The sequence below is a fragment of the Myodes glareolus genome, chromosome 21 (assembly GCF_982192425.1).
Source record: "Myodes glareolus chromosome 21, mMyoGla1.1, whole genome shotgun sequence".
Lineage (NCBI taxonomy): Eukaryota > Metazoa > Chordata > Mammalia > Rodentia > Cricetidae > Myodes > Myodes glareolus.
Genome location: NC_142046.1, coordinates 8,645,656 through 8,665,883, shown reverse-complemented (window position 1 = coordinate 8,665,883; position 20,228 = coordinate 8,645,656). Strand labels below are relative to the sequence as shown.

General features: G+C 38.4%; 1 protein-coding gene across 1 annotated transcript; it reads left to right on the top strand.

The window, feature by feature from the left end:
• Nucleotides 1–18,955: 18,955 nt before the first annotated feature.
• LOC125396792 (olfactory receptor 1J21-like) lies at nucleotides 18,956–19,897 on the top strand. The gene has a single exon (XM_048428824.3). It carries the CDS (start codon nucleotides 18,956–18,958, stop codon nucleotides 19,895–19,897), a length of 942 nt encoding a protein of 313 aa, XP_048284781.1.
• The last annotated feature ends 331 nt before the right edge of the window (nucleotides 19,898–20,228 follow it).

Here is a 20,228-nt window from a genome sequence, read left to right as displayed (position 1 = left end):
TCCTCGATATGCTCCATTTCCTGTATTTTGGAATGGTAAGGTATATACTGTTCCATTATATGTTTGAAGCATGGAATCTGCTTTTTGATTATGATTTTTGTACGGGGACAAGAGTTAAGAAATTGTCATTAGTCTCAGAAGAGATTTTAGACTTTGGACTTGGAAGTAAATTTGAAATTGTAACAGACTATTGGGACTTTTAAAGTTGAACCAAATGTATTATTTTTACATTGTGATATTCTATAAGAATTTGGGGTCCTGGGAGTAAAACATGGTGATTTGAAAAAAATGACCCCCCAAAGGATGTGGCAGTATTTGGGGTGTGGCCTTGTTGGAGGAAGTGCATCACTGTGGGGGCAGGTGTAGAGGACTCTTTTGCTCAAGATTTCACCAGTGTGGCTCTCAGTTGACTTTATGTTGGCTGCAAGATATAGCACTCTCATACCCAGCACAATGTATGCCTGCATCTGCCATGTTTCTTATCTCAATGATAATGGATGGAATCTCTGAAACTCTAAGACTTCTCACCCCAATAAAACGTTTTCTTTTATAAGAATTGTCTCTTCATTGCTGTAAAAATCTAGTGAAGACAAGGGCCCTCAAGGGTCTGGTGGTAAGTAGCATCTGCCTAAGCAGAACTGCATCAGTGATGTAGATATCTTCCCATCAGCCCAGGTCTTGATGTACCAGACTGGCCTTTGGGTGGCTAGTACCTGGTGCCTGAATCTTCTCTATTTCCTTAAGGAACTTTTTAGTTACCTTCTTATGGACACCTGTAATCTTCAAAAAGTTGTTTCAAAGGTGATTTTCTTGGGTCTGTCCCAGAAGAGAGCACAGCCCCTCCCCCCTCAGCTTCTGTGGCAGAGTCTTCGGTGTTCCACGGGACCCCTCCCTGCCCCCACTGCTGATGCTCTTTTGTCTCCTGGGTCCTGGAAATACCAGCTATCCCTGCTGCAGTGCTGAGGAGTTCTATCCAGAGAGTGCTGAGGAGTTTTATCCAGAGAGGAGGAGATGGGCAGGCGCCAATGCAAGAATTCCTCCAACAACCTGAAAGACAACATGACATCCCCAGAATCCAGGGATAACTAAACTAGAAGAATTGAACACCCTACTCCAGAAGAAATAGATGAAATTGACTCTAAGCGGATCTTTATGAAAATAATAGAAGAACTTAAACAGGAGGTGAAAATCTGCCGTAAAGAAATGGAAGATAAGTATAACAAAAAGATTGAGGAAATGTGTAAAGAAATGGAAGAGAAATATACGGAAAGGTTTGAAGAAATGAGTAAATCCGTAAATGAAATTCTGGGAAACCAAGAAAAAACAATCAAACAGGTAATGGAAACAGTTCAAGATTTGAAAACTGAAATGGAGTCAATGAAGAAATCACAAGCCAAGGGTCATCTGGCTATGGAAAATCTAGGTAAATGAACAGAGTCTTCAGAAACAAGCATAATCAACAGAATACAAGAGATAGAAGAAAGAATCTCAGACTCTGAGGACACCATAGAGAAATTAAACGCTCTGACCAAGGAAAACAGCAAATCCAACAAATTCTCATCACAAAACATTCAAGAAATGTGGGACACAATAAAAAAAAACAAATCTAAGAATAATAGGGGTAGAAGAAGGAGAAGAATTGCAGATCAAAGGTCCAGAAAATATATTCAAAAAATTATAGAAGAAAACTTTCCCAACCTAAAGAAAGATATTCCAATGAAGATTCAAGAAGCATACAGAACACCAAATAGACCAGATCAACAAAACCATCCACTCGCCATATAATAATCAAAACACAAAACATGCAGAATAAAGAAAGAATATTAAGAGCTTGAAAGAAAAAAGATCAAGTAACTTATAAAGGTAAACCTATCAGACTTGCACCAGACTTCTCTATGGAAACCATGAAAGCCAGAAGGTCCTGGATAGAGGTACTACAGAAACTAAGAGACCATGGGTGCAAGCCCAGACTACTATACCCAGCCAAGCTATCATTCACTATCAATGGAGAAAACAAAATATTCCAGGATAAAAACAAATTTAACAATACATAGATACAAATCCAGCCTTACAGAAAGAATTAGAAGGAAAATCACAACCCAAGGAATCCAACATTCCCAACACCGCCTACAATAACTCAGACATCTAGCAACCCTTCACAAGCACAACTCAAAGAAAGGAAGCACATACACTCTACTACCCCCCATACACAAAATAACCAGAGTCAACAAACACTGGTCATTAATATCACTTAATATCAATGGACTCAATTCACCTATAAAAAGTCACAGACATAGAGATTGCATACGAAAACAGGATCCACAATTCTGCTGTTTACAAGAAACACACCTCAACAACAAAGACAGACATCTACGCAGAGTAAAGGGCTGGGAAAAGATTTTCCAAGCAAACGGACCTAAGAAACAAGCAGGTGTGGCCATTCTAATATCTAACAAAATTGATTTCAAACTAAAATCTATCAGAAGAGATAGAGATGGATATTTCATACTCATAACAGGAACAATTCATCAGGAAGAAGTCTCAATCCTGAATATCTATTCCCCTAATATAAAGGCACCCACTTATGTAAAAGAAACACTTCTAGAACTCAAGACAGTCATCAAACCATACACACTAATAGTAGGAGACTTCAACACACCTCTCTCACCAATGGATCGGTCAATCAAACAGAAACCCAACAGAGAAATAAGAGAATTATTGGAGGTATTGAATCAAATGGACTTAACAGATATCTATAGAACATTCCACCCAAATAGGAAAGAATATACCTTCTTCTCTGCAGCCCATGGAACCTTTTCAAAAATTGACCACATACTCGGTAACAAAGCAAACTTCCACAGATACAAAAAAATATTAGTAACAACCTATGTCTTGTCAGACCACCAAGGATTAAAATTAGAATTCAACAGCAATGCTACCCCCAGGAAGCAAACAAACTCATGTAAGTTCAACTGTCAACTATTAAATTACCCCTGGGTCAAGGAAGAAATAAAGAAAGAAATTAAAGTCTTAATTGAATTTAATGAAAATAAAGATACAACATACTCAAACCTTTGGGACAGTATGAAAGCAGTGCTAAGAGGAAAGTTTATAGCACTAAGTGCCCAATTAGAGAAAATGGAGAAAGCCCATATTGGAGACTTAAAAGCACACTTGAAAGTTCTAGAAAAAAAAGAAGCGGATTCACCCAGGAGGAGTAGAAGATTGGAAATAATTAAACTAAGGGCTGAAATCAACAAAATAGAAAATCAGAAAAAAATTCAAAGAATCAATGAAACAAAAAGCTGGTTCTTGGAGAAAATCAACAAGATTGACAAACCCCTAGCCAAACTAATCAAATGGCAGAGAGAGAACATGCAAATTAATAAGATCAGAAATGAAAAGGGGGACATAACTACAGACACAGAGGAAATTCAGAGAATCATTAGATCTTACTACAAAAGCCTTTATACCACAAAATTAGACAATGTAAAAGAAATGGACATTTTTTAGTTAAGTACCATATACCAAAGTTGAACCAAGACCAGCTGAACAATCTAAATAGACGTGTCAGTCATGAAGAATTAGAAGCTGTTATCAAAAACCTCCCGACCAAAAAAAGCCCAGGACCAGATGGTTTTAATGCAGAATTCTACCAGAACTTCCAGGAAGAGCTAATACCTACACTCCTTAATGGATTTTACAATATAGAAACAGAATAGTCATGGCCAAACTCTTTCTATGAAGCTACAGTTACCCTAATACCAAAACCACACAAAGACACAACCAAGATAGAGAATTACAGCCAATATCACTCATGAACATCGACGCAAAAATTCTCAACAAAATCCTGGCAAACCCAATCCAAGAACACATTAGAAAAATCATCCATTATGATCAGGTGGGCTTCATTCCAGAGATGCAGGGCTGGTTCAACATATGCAAATCTATCAATGTAATCCATCATATAAATAAACTGAAAGAAAAAAACCATATGATCATTTCACTGGATGCTGAAAAAGCATTTGACAAAATTCAACACTCCTTTATGATAAAGGTGTTGGAAAGATTGGGGATACAAGGATCATATCTAAATATTATAAAAGCAATATACAGCAAGCCGACAGCTAACATCAAACTGAATGGAGAAAAACTCTAAGCCATTCCACTAAAATCAGGAACACAACAAGGCTCTCCCCTCTCTCCATACCTCTTCAATATAATGCTTGAAGTTCTAGCAATAGAAATAAGACAACAAAAGGGGATCAAGGTGATTCAAATTGGAAAAGATGAAGTTAAACTTTTGTTATTTGCAGATGATATGTTAGTTTGCATAAGCGACCCCAAGAACTCTACCAAAGAACTCCTACAGCTGATAAACACCTTTATTAATGCGGCAGGATACAAGATCAACTCCAAAAAAATCGGTTGTCCTCCTAGCGCAAAGGATAAAGAAGCAGAGAGGGGAATCAGAGAAACATCACCTTTCATGATAGCCACAAATAGCATAAAATATCTTGGGGTAACTCTAACCAAGGAAGTGATAGACCTATTTGACAAGAACTTTAAGTCTTTGAAGAAAGAAATTGAGGAGGACACCAGAAAATGGAAAGACCTCCCCTGCTCTTTGATTGGGAGAATCAACATAGTAAAAATGGCAATTCTACCAAAAGCAATCTATAGATTCAAAGCAATCCCCATCAAAATCCCATCAAATTCTTTCACAGACCTTGAGAGAACAATAATCAAGTTTATATGGCAAAAAAACTCAGGATAGCCAAAACAATCTTTTACAATAAAGGAACTTCTGGAGGCATTATCATCCCTGACTTCAAACTCTATTACTGAGCAACAGTATTGAAAACAGCTTGGTATTGGCATAACAACAAAGAAGTCGACCTATGGAATCGAATAGAAGACCCAGATATTAACCCACAAACCTATGTACACCTGATTTTTGACAAGGGAACTAAAGGTATACAATAGAAGAAGGAATGCATCTTTAACAAATGATGCTGGCATAACTGGATGTCAACCTGTAGAAGAATGAAAGTAGATCCATATCTATCACCATGCACAAAACTCAAGTCCAAATGGAATAAAGACATCAACATTAATCTGACCATTTTGAACCTGATAGAAGAGAAAGTGGGAGGTAGTCTACAAGACATAGGCACAGGAGACCACTTCCTAAGTAGAACCCCAGTAGCACAGACAATAAGAGAACCAATGAATAAATGGGACCTCCTGAAACTGAGAAGCTTCTGTAAAGCAATGACACTGTCACTAAGACAAAAAGGCTACCTTCAGACTGGGAGAAGATCTTCACCAACCACTCATCAGACAAATGTCTGATCTCCAAAATATACAACGAACTCAAGAAGCTAGATACTAAAACTCTAACTAACCCAATTAAAAAATGGGGTACTGAACTGAACAGAAAATTCACAACAGAAGAACTTTGAATGGCCAAAAGACAGTTAAGGTCATGCTCAACCTCATTAGCGATCAGGGAAATGCAAATCAAAACAACTTTGAGATACCATCTTACACCTGTCAGAATAGCTAAACTCAAAAACACCAATGAGAGCTTATGCTGGAGAGGATGTGGAGTGAGGGGAACACTCATCCATTATTGGTGGGAATGCAAACTTGTGCAGCCACTGTGGAAATCAGTGTGGGGGTTTCTCAGGAAACTGGGAGTCAACCTCCCTCAGGACCCAGCAATTCCACTCTTGGGAATATACCCAAGAGATGTCCTATCATACTACCAAAGCATTTGTTCAACTATGTTCATAGCTGCACTATTTGTAATAGCCAGAACATGGAAACAACCTAGGTACCCCTCAATAGAAGAATGGTTAAAGAAGGTGTGGAACACATATACATTAGAGTTTTACTCAGCAGTAAAAAATAATGATATCTTGAATTTTGCATGCAAATAGATGGAAATAGAAAACTCTTTACTGAGTGAGGTAACCCAGACACAAAAAGAGGAATATGGTATGTACTCACTCATAAGTGGATTCTAGCCATAGTTAAAGATCTCTGAACCTATAATTCGTGACCCTAGAGAAGCTAAATAAGAAGGTGAACCTGAAGAAAATCATATAGTTATCCTCCTGGACATAAGAAGTAGTCAAGATTGCAAGGCAAACTTGGGTGCATGGGAGAGGGGGTGTGGGGTGGTGGAAGTAAGGGGAGATGGTTAGAGAAAAGGGAGGGGGGGATTGGAGATGGCGTGGGGGATTGAGATGGGGGGAGGAAGGATGGATAAGGGAGCAGCGAAGTATATATCTCAACTAAGGGCGCCATTTTAGGGTTGGCAAGAGACATTTTTTTCTGGAGGGGTTCTCAGGTCCAAGGAGGGGTCCCCAGATTCTTCCCTGGGCAGCAGAGGAGAGGGTGCCTGAACTGGCCTTTGTCCATAACCATCCTGATGAATATTTTGCATATCACCATAGAACCTTCATCTGGGGATGGATGGAGATAGAGACAGAGACACATATTGGAACACTGGACTTAACTCCCTTGGTCCAAATGAGAAGCAGAAGGAGGGAAAACGTGAGCAAGATAGGCAGGTCCAGAGGGAACCTTCATACTACTATGGATGCGTTACAGATGGAGAACCACTTGGAGCCCCGGACTGAGCCCCCCATGGTCCAAATGAGGAGCAGAAGGAGGGAGAACGTGAAAAAGGAAATCAGGATCGCGAGGGGTGCGTTCACCCACTGATACAAGGGGACTGATCGAATGAGAGCTCACCAAGGCCAGCTGGACTGGGACTGAACGAGCATGTGATCAAACCGGATTCTCTGAATGTGGCTCACTTGGGGGCTGACTGAGAAGCCATTGACAAAGGGACTGGGTCTTGTTTCCTCTGCATGTACTGGCTGTTTGGGATCCTAGTCTGTTTGGCTGTTCAACTTCCTAGGCCTGTAGGAAGTGGGGGAGAAACTTGAACTTCCCACAGGGCAGGAAACCCTGACTGTTATTAGGACTGGAGGGGGAGGAGGAGAGGTTGTGGGGGGAGGGGAGGGAGTGGGGGGAATGGGAGGATATGGGGAGGAGGGGAGGAAGTAGAAATTTTTATAAACAAACAAATAAAAAAAGGTGATTTTCTTGTGCTTCTGCTGCATTGGAATATTCAGGTTTTGGTGTTGCAGGATAGTTGGACTCTGCTGTGGCCATATTGATGTGGCTGCTGTTGAATATATTTTTTCACTGGCATTTAGACATCTGATTAGCTTTAGACTCTAATTTCTGAGTGTCTTTGTTGATTAGGTGTTGTGTTACTTGGTTTTTATTTTTTCTTTTGTTTTCTGGTCTTTGTGGCTTGGGTTTCTGGAAGCTATTGTCGCCTCCATTCTTTTTGGAGAATGTCTTTCCAAGTTGGGGTTGTTTTTTGGTTGTTTGCTTGTTTTATGGTGCTTCAGGGGATCTCAGCTCAACAATACATTTCAGTACTAGACATACATTCCATTAAAAAAATACATGATTTTTTTGTTCATCATTGTAGGTCTTTTTTCCATAATTACAGTCCCCCCCTTTAATTGATGCTTTCCATGGCTTGTAACGGCTTCCCCAAATTTTTTATGTCGTGAGTCCCATAAGGATCTATTGACAGTTGATGAATTCGAAGGATGGGTGAGTAACTTTTCCTTAAGGGTATGACTTCTGATGTTTCACTAAGCATCAGAGGACAGCACTGCACTTGGAAGCATGTGGACAACACAAACTGAACCTGGATTATAAAAGTAATAAAAACAAAGGATACAAATGTAGAAGAGGTGGGAATGAATCTGGGAGGAGTTAGGGCAGAGAAGTGGAGGGAGAGAATGAGACTAATATAATCAAAATACTTCATATGGATAGCTGATGGCCATGTCATAAAAACAGCAGGACCACCAGGAAAAAAAAACTCTCAGATGGGTGAATCTTGTTAAGAAAGGCTATGAAGCGAGACTCTAGAATGTCTTTTGCTTCTAATGTGTCCTTACATGTTGCTGCTGCAATCTTTGGTATCTGGCATGATGTGAGTGGATGTGGCAAGAGCCCTACTCCCTGTATTGTAGTGTGTTTATCTCATGATTACATCCTGATATACTTGGCATTTTTATCTGTGTGTTGTCAAGAAGATGCCTCATCCCTAAGCTGTACTGTCTAATTGACAATTAGGATGATTGCTTATACAAAGTTTTGATAAATAAAACTATATACAAGGATATGTTTCACAGCTAAGGCCTATTAATTCTCCTTAAAGAGCTGCTTTAGATCACAGCTCTGATAAACAATCAAGGTAAACAATTGAACTTCTCCAGGAGCAAGGTGGGGTCTAATTCTTTTGATTCTGAGAGGACCCAGTTGCAGATTTTGTTGTGTATCATTAGCAGAAACAAAGCTTTAAACTAACTTCAGCTTAGACCAGAAGACTAGCTAATGGTTTTTAAGATCCACATCCCCAGAAAAACAGTCCTGAGTTCCCAGGACACACAGCTGTGCTGTGCTGTCTGCTTTGTTAGGCTGGAAGTGGACAGCAGTTCAATTTCACACACACTTTCCTTGCTAGGCCTGGTTGATAACCCAGGGCAATGATTAATTCTGCACAGATTACTGAACTCAGTTTTCTGATAAGAGTATGTACCCTGAAGATTCAAATTTAAGCGGACTTTTTTTTTATGTATAAAAATGTTGCGTCCTGGATTTATGCAGAAAACTAAGAGCAAAGTACTGAGGCCTAGAAAGAAAAACAGCATTGATTCACAAACACTGTCGGGAGAGTTCTGGTTGGTCAGGGCCACAGAAAATAATTTGATTCTGTAGCCTCAAGATAGGGATACAAGATTCTTTTTTGTTGTCAAGGGTTATACACATGACTGAAAGTACATTTTGAGATTTAAAGTGTCATGGTGTCACAGGTTCTTGGGAGTGCTGATTTATGCTAATGCTAAAAGATTTAAGGTTACTCAGAAATGTTCACCTGAGCCTGAATTAGAGGATTTATGACATTCCAGTACCTCTATGTCCCAAAATTTAGCACTCTTTGGACAACTTTGGGTCAGAGAAAAATCTTGAATTTATGACTTCTGATTACAGGGTGTTAATTTAAAATGTTTATATAGGATATAAGTGCACAATAGTCTCATTTTCCTTGGGTTCTTCATCGTTAAGGTTTATGACTCCTTTAAAATTCCTTATAGAAACCATGCTCTGTCACCCATGTCCTGAGTGGAGGTGAGATATGAGCAGCTCACCAGTCCTCTCAAGGCAGATAATAAAGTGATTGATTCTTTCATCACAACTGCAATTTGCAGCCTGCCGAGATACAAGTTACCCAGATACAGTGCATGTGAGTTGTAGGGATGACTTTTAAATCTCTTAGTTGTAATCGTTCACTGACAAATGTACTATAACCCTTTGTGACTCCTGCATTGCCTGAAAGATTTTGTTGGGGGTGTATAAGCTGTAAGGAAAAGAACAGAGAAAGAGTTAAGGAGAAGTTAAAGTGGAATAGAAAGAAAATATTAAGAATGAGGGAGTTAAAAGGGAAGCATCAAGAGTATTGATAGAGCTAGAAAGAGCACAGAAAGAACACCGAAGTATGAAGAATAAAAAAAGAAACTGTCAAGAGAGTGTGTGAGTATATTTTTCCTCTTACCTCTTCAGATAAAAAGTCTCAGTTCATGCCAGAACTGTGAATTTTCCCTTTGGGCCCTGTGGGGCCTGGAGGCTGGTATATTAACTTCTCAAGGAATCAGTAAGTATGATATGTTTGAATAAAAAGACTGCACACTTGAACTTAGATTTCCATGTTTCTGTTATAAACTGACAATATAAGGATTGATTTGGAATTAATTTCATAGGGGACTGGGTGGAAAGTTGTGCTGATTGGTGATTGTTATCTGGATAGGTGAGAAATGCATCTGTGTAACACCAACCCCACTGGTTTTGAAGACAAGACTGAGCTTTATGGAATCCACACTCTGTTCCCCATGTTCTGAGTGGAGGTCAGATATGAGCAGCTCCTCCTTCCACTCAGAGTGATTGTTTCATAGTGCGCTTCTGTCATCCTGCAGTGTCAGGCAGTTCTGAACTTGGTTACCACATTCAACCGTCAGCTTAGTTCATTTCCCCCAATTTAAATAATATGCCAATAAGTTTTGAGAGTATAAAGTTCCTGCAGGCTTCCTTGTTGCTGTTAGCTTTATTCCTCCAAGGATGAGCAAATTCTCTTTACTTCAACAAGTAGTTGTTTCCCCAAGGAGGCAACTGAAATGTAATAATTATATCCCAACTTTAATTTAGACTCAACGTGGCAATGTTATCCTCTGGGATCCTCTTTGTCTTTTGTAAAATTATAATTCATGCCAAATTCTCAAGAGCTACAGGAAAATGTTCATCAGTATATCTGAGCTGACAAGACTTCTGACTGCCACCATGAAACTTCCTGTCTCTTAGAGACCCCACTTATTACACTGTCTCCCAAGCCTTCTATAGAGAAATGAAGGAACTTTGTCACTCCTTGAAGTTGAAGGTATCTGTGTTTATCATCTAAGGGGACATGACTAAGCAAGAGGGAATTTGCCCTCTGTTAGTATGAGTGTATGTGTTTGATCATGAATGCATATTGTGTCCTCCTGTCTTTAGGGTCTACTTCCCCAGACCATGCACAGTTATTTATCATGAATAGAGTTTTCTATCTGAAGTTTAAGAGGATAGCAGAATATCTCCATGTAGAATAATTTATCTTAAACTCAGATAACACCTAATTCAGAAGAAGAGGCATACATACTTTCTTTGTTTCTAACCTCCATCATCTTGCTATGTTTCTTCCACATTTTGCACCAAATCTCTGTAACTGTATCCATCTCCACTGGCACTCAGGTGTATGCAGTGAGTATATTGTATCTAAGCTGTAGCAATAGCCCCCTATTCAGCTCCCTCTGATACCTGGTTTTGCTGTAACCCCACTTTACTCACTACACAGTATAATGTTTAAAGTTTTCTGCCAGTTCTTTACTCAGATCTTTCCTTGCATGTAACAATGCTTTGGGCGGAGAATTGGAACTTTCTATTGTAGCATAAATGGCCTTATATAACCTTATTTTCAGTAATATTCAACTCTACAGATTTTACCAGAGTGACCATGGTTTTGAATTACCTCTATTCCCAATGCCCAAGTCCTGCCTTCTCCAAACTCTCAAATATCATGATTCTATTCACAGAACATGTAATAGCCTTTCTCACCATCTGCAGTCTCCTGTTTTTGACTGTCTATCAAAATTATGAATATATACAGTGCTATAACTCAACTTCTTGGAATTTATCATCTATCTATCTATCTATCATCTATCTATCTACTATGTAAAATGGTATTGGTAATGCTGGGGTTTTTTTGCACTATTGTAAATGGTAAAAAATAATAAAATTCTGTGCCCCCAAATAGCTAAGTATTATTTCATTATGATAAATTGATTTTTTACAAACATAGTGATGGATGATATAACTGAACGAATAATTAATCTGTGGTAACAAGATCACATTACAATATTTAAGATGGTAAACTGAACAATGTAGAAATTTTTCAAGGTAATTTCAACAAAGATGACAAAATTGAAATAGCAATGAAAACTTTAATCCCCACTTCCACCAATGAGCAATTAGTTTGAACTTGAGACTGTTTCTCAGCCTTCTTTTTTTAAAAAAAAATAGTATGATTTTAATCTTCATAGAAATAAAGGCCCCAGTTTTTACTTGCCCTACTATAATAAATTCCATAGTCTTATAGATTTAATAAACTAGAAATAAATTTCTCAGCATTCTGAGGATAGGGAAAAGCAGGATGAAAGTATATTCAGCATCTGGTAAAGGCTTGCTTTTCAGTTCACAGGTGGCATCCACTTGCTGTGTTCTTATAAGGAGAAGAAATTGGCGAGCTTCAACACAGAACTCCAGGGGGACACAGACATTCTGGTCATAGTGTGGCTCTTGCTTTTGGGGGCAGTTCAATGACGTCTTGAGTAGACTAGGGAGTTCCACATTTTGGGAGGAAAACCAGAGCAAATCGTTTCATATCTTTTCAAGAAAACAAAGACAAGGGTGCTGTGGACGTGCAAGAAGCACTCTGATAGAGACCAGGGTTCATGTGTGTGAATCTATGGTCCTCAGCCAGTGGCTGCTTACAATTGGGGAGGTTTCTAGGTTCAGCTGCTAATCCAGTGAAATCAAATCAAAGGTTGCCAATTAATGATGAAAGATTAAATGGTAGTATCAGTGGTATCATAAAATTGAAAATTGTGCACTTGACAGCAGTAGTGAACTTGGACATCAGAACATTGGCTTTGTGAGTTTATTATTGTTCCCCATTTTAAAAAATTCATCATTTTATTTTTTAAAATTTTATTACTTAAAAATATACCAATCCAAATTTCCACTCCCTCCCCTACTCCCAGTCCCTTCCCACTCCCTCCACCCACCATCCCACACCATCCCCTCCAATGCTAAGAGAGGTCAACGCACCCTGCCCTCTGGGAAGTCCAAAGCCCTCCTTACTACATCTAGATTAGGCAAGGTATACACACAAAGAGAATAGGATCCCCAGAAGCAAGTACATGCAGTAAAGATAAATCCCAGTGTCACTATCAGTGGCCCCTCAGTCTGCCCCAACTGTCAACCACATTCAGAGGGACTAGTTTGTTCCCATGCTTGTTCACTCCCAGTCTAGTTGGAGTTGGTGAGCTCACATTAGCTCAAGCAAACTGTCTCAGTGGATGAAAGCCTCACGGCCTTGACTTCCTTGCTCATACTCTCATTCCTTCCACTCTTCAACTGGACCTTGGGAGCTCAGTCCAGTGCTCCAATGTGGGTCTTTGCCTTTGATTCCACCTGTTGTTGGATGAAGGTTCTATGGTGATATTTAGGATAATCATCAGTCTGACTACAGGGAAAGTTCAGTTAAGACACACTCTACTCTACTCCTTAGGGTCTTAGCTGGTGTCATACTTGTAGATTCTTGGGAATTATTCTAGAGCCAGGTTTCTTGCTAACCCCATAATGGCTCCCTCAATCAGGATATTTCTTTCCTTGCTGTCATATCTATCCTTTCTCTATCTCGACTATCCTATTCCCTCAAGTTCTTCTCAACCCTCTCCCTCTCCATTCCTTGTACCCCCTGTCTCTATGCTCCCAAATTTTGTCTGACAATCTTGTCTGTTTCCAATCTCCAGGTAGGTCTACATATGTTTCCTTTGGGTTCACCTTATTACTTAGCTTCTCAGGATTATGAAGTATAGGCTCAGTGTTTTTTGTTTATGGCCAGTATCCACTTATAAGTGAGTACATATCATATTCGTTTTTTTGGGTCTTGGTTACCCCACTCAGGATAATTTTCTAATTCCATCCATTTGCATGCAAAATTAAAGATGTCACTGTTTTTTACTGCTGAGTAGTACTCTAGTGTGTGGATATGCCACACTTTATTTATCCTTCTTCAGTTGGGGTTATATAGGTTGTTTCCAGATTCTGGCTATTACAAATACTGCTGCTATGAACAGAGTTGAAGAAATACTTTTGTAGTATGATTGAGCAGCTTTTGAGTATATTCCTAAGAGTGATATTGCTGGATCCTGAGATAGGTTGATTTGCAGTTTTCTGAGAAACTGCCACACTGATTTCCAAAGTAGTTGCACAAGTATGCTTTCACACCAGCAATGGATGAGTGTTCCCATTACTCCACATCCTCTTCAGAATAAGCTATCATTAGTGTTTTTGATCTTAACCATTCTGACAGGTGTAAGACGGTATCTCAGAGTTGTTTTGATTTGCATTTCCCTGATAGCTAAGAAAGTTGAACATGTCCTTAAGTGCCTTTTGGCCATTTGAAATTTGTTGAGAATTCTCTGTTTAGTTCGGTATACCATAGTTTAGTTTAATCGGGTTATTTAGAATTTTAATGTCTAATTTATTGAGTTCTTTATATATTTTGGAAATCAGACCTTTGTCTAAAGATTTTTCCCATTCAGTAGGCTTCCTTTTTGTCTTATTGACTGTGTCCTTTGTTTTAAAGAAGCTTCTCAGTTTCAGGAGGTCCCATTTATTTATTGTCTTATTTAGGAAGTGGTCTCCTGTGTTCATGCATTGAAAGCTACTTCCCACTTTCTCCTCTAATAGGTTCAGTGTGGTCAGATTTATATTGAGGCCTTTAATCCATTTGGACTTGGGTTTTGTGCATGGAGATAGATATGGATCTATTTTCATTCTTTTACAGGTTGACATCCAGTTATCCAAGCACCATTTGTTGAAGATGCTTTTCTTTTTTCCATTGTATAATTTTAGCTTCTATGTCAAAAATTAGGTGTTCATAGGTGAGTGGATTAATGTCCGGGTCTTCAGTTAGATTCCATTGGTCAACATCTCTGTTTTTATGCCAATACCAAGCAGTTGTCATTACTGTAGCTATGTAATAGAGCTTCATGTCAGGGATGGTAATGCCTCTGGCAGTTCCTTTATTCTACAGGATTATTTGGCTATCCTGGGTTTTTTGTTTTGCCATATATAGATGATTATTGTTCTTTCAAGGTCTTTGAAAACTTGTGTTGGGATTTTGATGAGGATTGCATTGAATCTATAGATTGCTTTTGGAAGAATTGCCAATTTTACTATGTTGATCCTCCCAATTCAAGAGCAAGGGAGATCTTTCCATTTTCTGGTATCCTCCTCAATTTCTTTCTTCAAGGACTTAAAGTTCTTGTCAAATAGGTCTTTCACTTCCTTAGTTAGAGTTATCCCAAGATATTTTATGCTATTTGTGGCTATCGTGAAAGGTGAAGTTTCTCTGATTTCCCTCTCTGCTTCTTATCCTTTGTGTATAGGAGGGCTATTGATTTTTTTGAGTTGATCTTGTAACCTGCCACATCACTGAAGGTATTTATTAGCTGTAGGAGTTTTCTGATAGAGGTTTTGGGGTCACTTGTGTACACTGTCATATCATCTGCAAATAACAAAAGTTTGACTTCTTCCTTTCCAATTCGAATCCCCTTGATCTCCTTATGTTTTCTTATTGCTATTGCAAAAGCTTCTATCACTATGTTGAAGAGATATGGAGAGAGTGGACAGCCTTGTCTTGTTCCTGATTTAAGTTGAATGGCTTTGTGTTTCTCTCCATTTAATTTGATATTAGCTGTTGGTTTACTGTATGTTGCTTTTTATTATATTTAGATATTATCCTTGTATCCCTAATCTCTCCATGAACTTTATCATGAAGGTGTATTGAATTTTGTTAAATGATTTTCAGCATCTAATGTAATTATCATGTGGTTTTTTCTTTCAGTTTATTTATATGATGGATTACATTTGTAGATTTTTGTATGTTGAACCAGCCCTGCATCTCAGGCATGAAACCTCCTTGATCAAGATGGATGATTTTTTTGTGTTCTTGGATTCTGTTTGCCAATATTTTATTGAGAATTTTTGCATCAGTGTTTATGAATGACATTGGTCTGTAATTCTCTTTCATGCGGTCTTGGTATCAGGGTGACTGTAGCTTCATAATAAGAGTTTGGCAATAACCCTTCTGTTTCTATTGTTTGGAACACTTTGAGGAGCATAAGTGTTAGCTTTTCTTGAAAGTTCTGGTAGAATTCTGTACTAAAACCATCTGGCCTTGGGCTTCTTTTGTTTGGGTGGTGTTTGATGACAGCTTTTATCTCCTTGTCTTTTTAAATTGCTCACCTGGTCTTGATTCAGTTTTGGTATATGGTATCTATCTAAAAAAGTGTTCATTTTTTTATATTTTTCAATTTTGTGGAGTACAGGTTCTTGTAGTAGGACCTAAATGATTCTCTGAATTTCCTCACTGTCCATTCTTGTGCCCCCTTTTTCATTTCTGATTTTGTTAATTTGGATGTTCTCTCTCTGTCTTTTGATTGGTTTGGATAAAGATTTGTCAGTCTTGTTGATTTTCTCAAAGAATGAGCTCGTTGCTTCATTGATTCTTTGTATTGTTTTCTGTGTCTCTATTTTGCTGATTTTAGTCCTCAATTTGATTATTTACAGTCTTCCACTCCTCCTGGGTGAGTCTGATTCTTTTTTATAGAACTTTCAGATGTGCTGCTAGGTTGCTAATGTGTGCTTTCTCCGTTTTCTTTATGTGGACACTTATTGCTATGAACTTTCCTCTTAGCCCTATTTCATAAAGTCCCATAGGTTTGGATAGGTTGTGCTTTCCTTTCATTGAATTCAAGGAAGATCTTAATTTCTTTCTTTATTTCCTCTATGACCCAGCGGTGGTTCAGTAGTTGACTGTTCAGTTTTAATGAGTTTGTAGGCTTTCTGGGAGTTGTATTATTGTTGAATTCTAGCTCTACTCCTTGGTGACCCTATGACAAATTTGGTTACTCCATTTTTTTTGTATCTGTGGATGTTTGCTTTGTTTACTTATGTGATCTATTTTAGAGAATATTCCATGAGGTACTTAGAAGGTATATTCTTTTTTGTTTGGGTAGAAGGTTCTGTAGATGCCTGTTAATACAATTTGATTCATTACATCCGTTAGTTCTCTTGAGTCTCTGTTAAATTTCTGTCTGTTTGATCTGCCCATTGTCAAGAAAGGAATGATGAAATCTCCTAATTTTAATGTGTGGGGTTTCATGTACGATTTAAGTTTAAGTATGTATGTTTTACATATGTTGGTGCTCTTGTATTTGGGACATAGATATTCAGGATTGACCTTCATTTTGATGAATTGTTCCTGCTATTAGTATAAAGTGTCATTCTCTATCTCTTCTGATTGATTTTAGTTTGAAATCAATTTTGTTAGATATTAAAATAAGTATACCCACTTGTTTCTTAAGTACATTTGACTGGAAAAACTTTTCTCAACCTTTCACTCTGAGGTAGTGTCTGTCATTGATATTGAGATGTGTTTCTTGTAAACAGCAGAATGCTGGACCCTGTTTTTGTATCCATTCTCTTAGCCTGTACCTTTTTATAGTTGAATTGAAACCATTGGTAAAAAGCAATGTTAATGACCAGTGGTTGTTAACTCTGTTTATTTTTGGAAGTAGTGTTTGTGTGTTTCCCTTTTTTGGGTTATGCTGGTAGGGCGTTATCAGATGTCTGTGTTATTGTGGGTTTTGTTGGCTTCCTTCGGTTGGGGTTTTCCTTCTAGTACAAAAAAAAGAGAATTTGTTGGATTTAATGTTTTATTTGATCAATGAGTCTATTTCCTCTATAGTATCTTCAGTGCCTGATATTCTTTCTTCTATCTCTTGTATTCTGTTGGTTATACTCGTCTCTCTAGTTTCTGTTTATTTACCCAGATTTTCCCTTTCCAAAATTCCCTTGGTTTGTGTTTTCTTTATTACCTCTATTTCAGTCTTCAAGTCTTGAACTGTTTCATTCACCTGTTTGATTTATTTCTTCCAACATTTCTTTGTCTTCTCTTTCATTTCTTTAAGGGAGTTTTTCACTTCCTCTTTAAAGGTCTCCATCATTTTCATAAAGTTACATTTAAAGTCATTTTCTTCTACTGCTTCTGGGATAGGATGATCAAGTCTGCCTGTTGTATGTTCACTGGGTTCTGGTGTTACCATCTTGCGTTTTAGGATGTTGGAATTTTTACATTGGTGCCTACTCAACTCTTCTTTCAACAGTGGTGGGCAGTGTCTTGGCTTCTTGATCCAATCTTTGCTGTGGCTGTCTCTTAGGTCCCCTCAGTATTGTAGCATGCTGTGTAACAGGGTTCCTCAGAGCTCTCAGGAACAGGTTGGGTTTGGAGCAGGGTTTGTTGAGGTATAGCGGGAAAACTCCCTGCTGGTTGGCTAGAAAAGCTGAGGGAGTGGGGGAGGGTCTTCTAGTTTTTCTCCCACAGAGAGGTCCCAGAAAGTGGGGCATCTGGCTGTCTGTCCTGTGGTTGCTGCTGACTCACCTCTTAGGTCCGCTGAGTATTGGAGACTTTCTCAGCTTTCAAACACAAAGGTATTTAGATTGATTTTATTTATGGAATATGGATATGTATTTTAATAAATGACTTAGTATGTTTTATTTACTATTTTTTGATTGTTCACTTAAGTATTTCCAATTTCTTTTTTTAATTTTTCTTAGTATTTCCAATTTCAACTGATAAAGAAGAGAACAATAATAAATGAAATGATATAAATACAATAAAAGAAAATACCGTTTAAGAGTTATTAGCAAAAGAAATCTATATTAAGACCAATGACAATGGAGAACAATATTGAATTGCAATAGACAGGGATATGTGCTTTCTTGACAGATTCCCGATGTGGCTACAGAAGTTAGATACTTCCTGTTATCCTATAAAACACGAAAAGGAAAAATTAGGTTTGATTGAACACACAAGAAAACTTGAAAGACACAGGATTTTTATACATATTCCATGAAAACTTCTTTAGAAAGAGGGACAGACAAATGGAGATGTTGGAATGGGGATGATGTGAAGGGCATATAGAAGATGTCATCTGATATTTCATGTTATTGACATAGATCTGTGGCCTTCAGTTTCACAGTCATATATTCCAGTTTTATAGCTGCTCCTGGGTTCTTTCAATTTCAATACAGCTCCAGATATAGAACGTTAGCCAATATGCTTCTCGAGCTGAAAAGATTGTCAAGAACCTAGAAAACTATTATACATCATTGACTAGCTTTGTTATTAATTGATAACTGATTAGATTTTTCTCTTCATTCCTTAACTCAGAATTCCGTTATGGATTCCTAGACATCTCAACGCTTATCTTTTCTGACAATTGTGATGATATTTCCAAGTTTCTCAAAATATGTTGAGCTGGTTTCTAAGTGACAAACCTCCCACTAGTGTTCAAAAGTTTGAGATTCTTATATAAAACATATACACTAATTAAAAACATTGCTTTCATTATGCCTTGATGGCCATGTTTCCAATTCTCACATTTCTGTGTCTTATCTCCATCAGAAGATGAGGAGCACAAGGAATCAGAGTAGCACATCTGAGTTCATCCTCCTGGGGCTCCCCATCAAGCCAGAAGATCAAGGCATGTACTCTGCCCTGTTCCTGGTCATGTACCTGACCACAGTGCTGGGGAACCTGCTCATCATCCTGCTCATCAGGCTGGACTCTCACCTCCACACCCCCATGTACTTCTTCCTCAGCCACTTGGCCTTCACAGACATCTCTTTCTCATCAGTCACAGTTCCAAAGATGCTCATGAATATGTTGACACACAGTCAGTCCATCTCATATGCTGGGTGCATTTCCCAGGCATATTTTTTCTTGATGTTTGGGGCTATTGACAACTTCATTCTGACCTCCATGGCCTATGACAGATATGTGGCCATCTGTCACCCCCTCCACTATAACAGAATCATTAGTCAGAGTGTCTGTATCTTACTGGTCATTGCATCCTGGTTCTTATCCTTTTCTGGTGCCCTTGTTCACACCATCCTCCTAGCTCATCTCTCTTTCTTTAAAGGTAACATTCTCCACCACTTCTTCTGTGATCTTTCTGCTTTAATTAAGCTGTCCAGTTCAGACACCTCTATCAATGAGCTGGTCATCCTCATTGTGGGATCACTATTCATTACCATGCCATTCATATGTATCATGGTCTCTTATGGCCACATTGGAGCCACCATCCTGAAAACTCCCTCATTCAAGGGAATCTTCAAAGCCTTGTCCACATGTGGCTCTCATCTCTCTGTGGTTTCCCTTTATTATGGAACCATTATTGGGCTATATTTTGTCCCTTCATCTAACAACACTAATAACAAGGATGTCAGTGTTGCTGTGATGTATACTGTGGTCACGCCCATGCTGAATCCCTTTATCTACAGTCTGAGGAATCAGGACATGAAAGGAGCACTGAGAAATATCCTTAGCAGGAGAGTCTGTTCACAGTGAAGGGCTTGGTCTTCCCTCTCTGTGGATTTGAGTACTTCTCAGTCACACACATGACTCTATGGCTTGGTGCTTTCTAGTGAGTCTTCGGGTTGCATATTTTCAGCCTGTGTTTCACTTCAGCCACAGCTTTTGTTTCTCTTTAACTATTTTGTTCATCTTAGGGGAAATTATTTTGTTTTTTATTTCTGTTTTTGCAAACACTCCTGAGCTATTTTCCTCTTGGGGGAAATTATTTTGTTTTCTCTTTTTCTTTTTGCAGACAATCCTGATCTATTTTCCTTTTCATGTTATGTCCTAACTTTAGGAACACAAACTTTTTATAATATGCCAG

Excerpts from the sequence above, each read along its gene's own strand:
- LOC125396792 (XM_048428824.3), top strand. The coding sequence starts at position 18,956 with ATGAGGAGCACAAGGAATCAGAGTAGCACATCTGAGTTCATCCTCCTG.